General features: G+C 43.1%; 1 protein-coding gene across 1 annotated transcript; it reads right to left on the reverse strand.

Annotated features, from left to right (window-relative positions):
- Positions 1-7: 7 nt before the first annotated feature.
- On the reverse strand, positions 8-1,415 carry LOC112115049 (protocadherin gamma-B1-like; the record flags this gene model as incomplete). Its single annotated transcript, XM_026661695.2, has 1 exon — positions 8-1,415. A coding segment is annotated over exon 1 (1,294 nt), but the record flags the coding sequence as incomplete, so codon positions are not given.
- Positions 1,416-2,218: the final 803 nt, after the last annotated feature.

The following is a 2,218-nucleotide window of genomic DNA, read 5'->3' on the forward strand; positions in this document are numbered from 1 at the left end:
GGAGAGCCTTTGTCTGTGGCTGTGATTGTGATATTGTACTCCGGGGTCCTTTCCCTGTCCAGGGTGCTGTCTGTGAGAATTTTGTAATAATTATTAGAGGACCACACTATTTTAAAAGGCAAGTTGTGTTGAAGATGACAGGTGACGTCTCCATTTTCACCGGCATCTCGGTCATAGGCTTTGATCAGAGCCGCCACTGTGCCGGCTACTGAGTCTTCTGGAATGGGACTGGATATAGATGTGAACGTCACTTCCGGGACGTTGTCGTTCTCATCAAGAATTTCTATTTGAACTTTGCAATGAGCAGATTGTCCTCCCCCATCTCTGGCCTCTATACGTATTGTGTATGTATTTGTTTTCTCAAAATCCAGAATCCCCGTATTTGTAATTCTTCCATTCACAGGATCTAAATGAAATAATTTACGAGCATTTTCTTTAATGTTGCTAAAAATGTATGTGATTTGGCCATTTAACCCTTCATCCTGATCCGTGGCTTTCACCTGAACCACTAAGGAGCCATTTGGTAGATTTTCTCTCAGGCTTACTTTGTAGATCTCTTCAGTAAATTCGGGGCGATTGTCATTGGTATCAGTGACATTAATCCTAATCTGAACCGTCCCAGTTCTGACTGGATCTCCCCCATCCACAGCCGTCAGGATCAAGTGATGAGAGTTTTGCTTTTCCCGATCCAAAGATTTTTCCAAAATTAACTCAGCATATTTGTTTTCATCTGGACTCTCGTTTACTGACAGGATAAAATGCGGGTTCTTGCTGAGTTGGTAACTCTTCAGTGAGTTGACCCCAACGTCTGGATCTTGAGCAGATTCTAGTGGAAATCGCACACCAGGCAGTGCGGATTCAATAATTGCTAAATCAATGTTGTTTGTCTTGAACCGCGGGGCGTTATCATTAATGTCCTGGATTGCTACATTCACATGGAAAACATTCAGAGGATTTTCCACCACCGTTTCGAGTGTCAGGACACAAAGGGGTGTCTCCCCGCATATCTCCTCCCGGTCTATCCTGCCATTCACATACAGGTTGCCATTTCCCCCATTCACACAGAAGTATTGTTTTTCCGAATTGACACGGAGCTTTCGCTGCGGAAGCTCTCGGATACTCAACCCCAAATCGTTGGCGAGCTTCCCCACAAGGGAACCTTTGGCCATTTCCTCCGGAATCGAATAACGAATCTGCTCCGGGACCGCCCGGCAGAACAAAGAGAATAAGAAGGGAAACAACAGTACCTGCTGTCTGACTGCCCGGCCGCTCAGTCTGTGCCTGGTTTCCATCCCATGCATTTTCACGTACTCTATCTTCTTTATTCTGTACAAAAAGTGCTTATAAGTCCAGATATATGGTAAATATCCCAGGTAATGAAGAGAAAATGGATTCAATTGCTCAGGCTAATTGAACATCAGAGTGCGGAGGGAGGCTTTCTCTGAGCAGCAAGGCTGTGTGCGCGTTTCTCGGGTTGTTTTCTCTGCGATCTGCACTGTGTGATTGAGAAATCAGGCTGCAGTCGGCTGTAATGGATCTAGGCTGTAGCTCCGCACCGCATTGGCCAACAGCGGCACTCTGAGCTCAGCCGGAGAACTGCAGCACACAAAACTAATGAAGTCACCGATAGAGATCTAGACACGAGGAAAGGTATTCTAATACATTTAATATAAATGTTTTTAAATTATTCTCAATCCAATCTGTTCTAGCCTTAATTAAATTTTAAAAGGTTCCTCCAAACACCCACGGACATCTCTATAGTTTACAGTAGCACTTTCTTTATCCTTTATCAAAGTTGTTTGCTTCAAAATAAAGTGTAATTGTATTTTTATTATTATTATTGCATTTTCCTCCTAAGAGCCAGAGCCCTGATGGAAGACATGGGGATTCTGTTTATGCTTTAATTCAGGTATCATTTTGAAAATAAAATACTTATTCTTAGATTTTGTGAAGTTTATATATTATGGAGAGAGAAGATGGGTTTTGCATTCATTATTTCAAGAAATAGAGTTGTGCTTGTGACCTGGTGTGCCTGGGGTTGCCGTCACTGAAAATGCTAAGGTCAGGGCAGGCTGCAAAAGGGAGATCAGATACTCCCAAAACTGGTGGGCAACACTGAAGTTAAATTTACCAACCAGTCACAAACCATGCTTCTGATCCTCCACACTGGTTACACTGGTCTACAATTTTTGAGAAGTCGTCTGCTTCAGAGATAAAA

This window comes from Terrapene carolina, unplaced genomic scaffold (genome assembly GCF_002925995.2).
Source record: "Terrapene carolina triunguis isolate 2854851 unplaced genomic scaffold, T_m_triunguis-2.0 Scaffold15239, whole genome shotgun sequence".
In the NCBI taxonomy this organism is placed as follows: domain Eukaryota; kingdom Metazoa; phylum Chordata; order Testudines; family Emydidae; genus Terrapene; species Terrapene triunguis.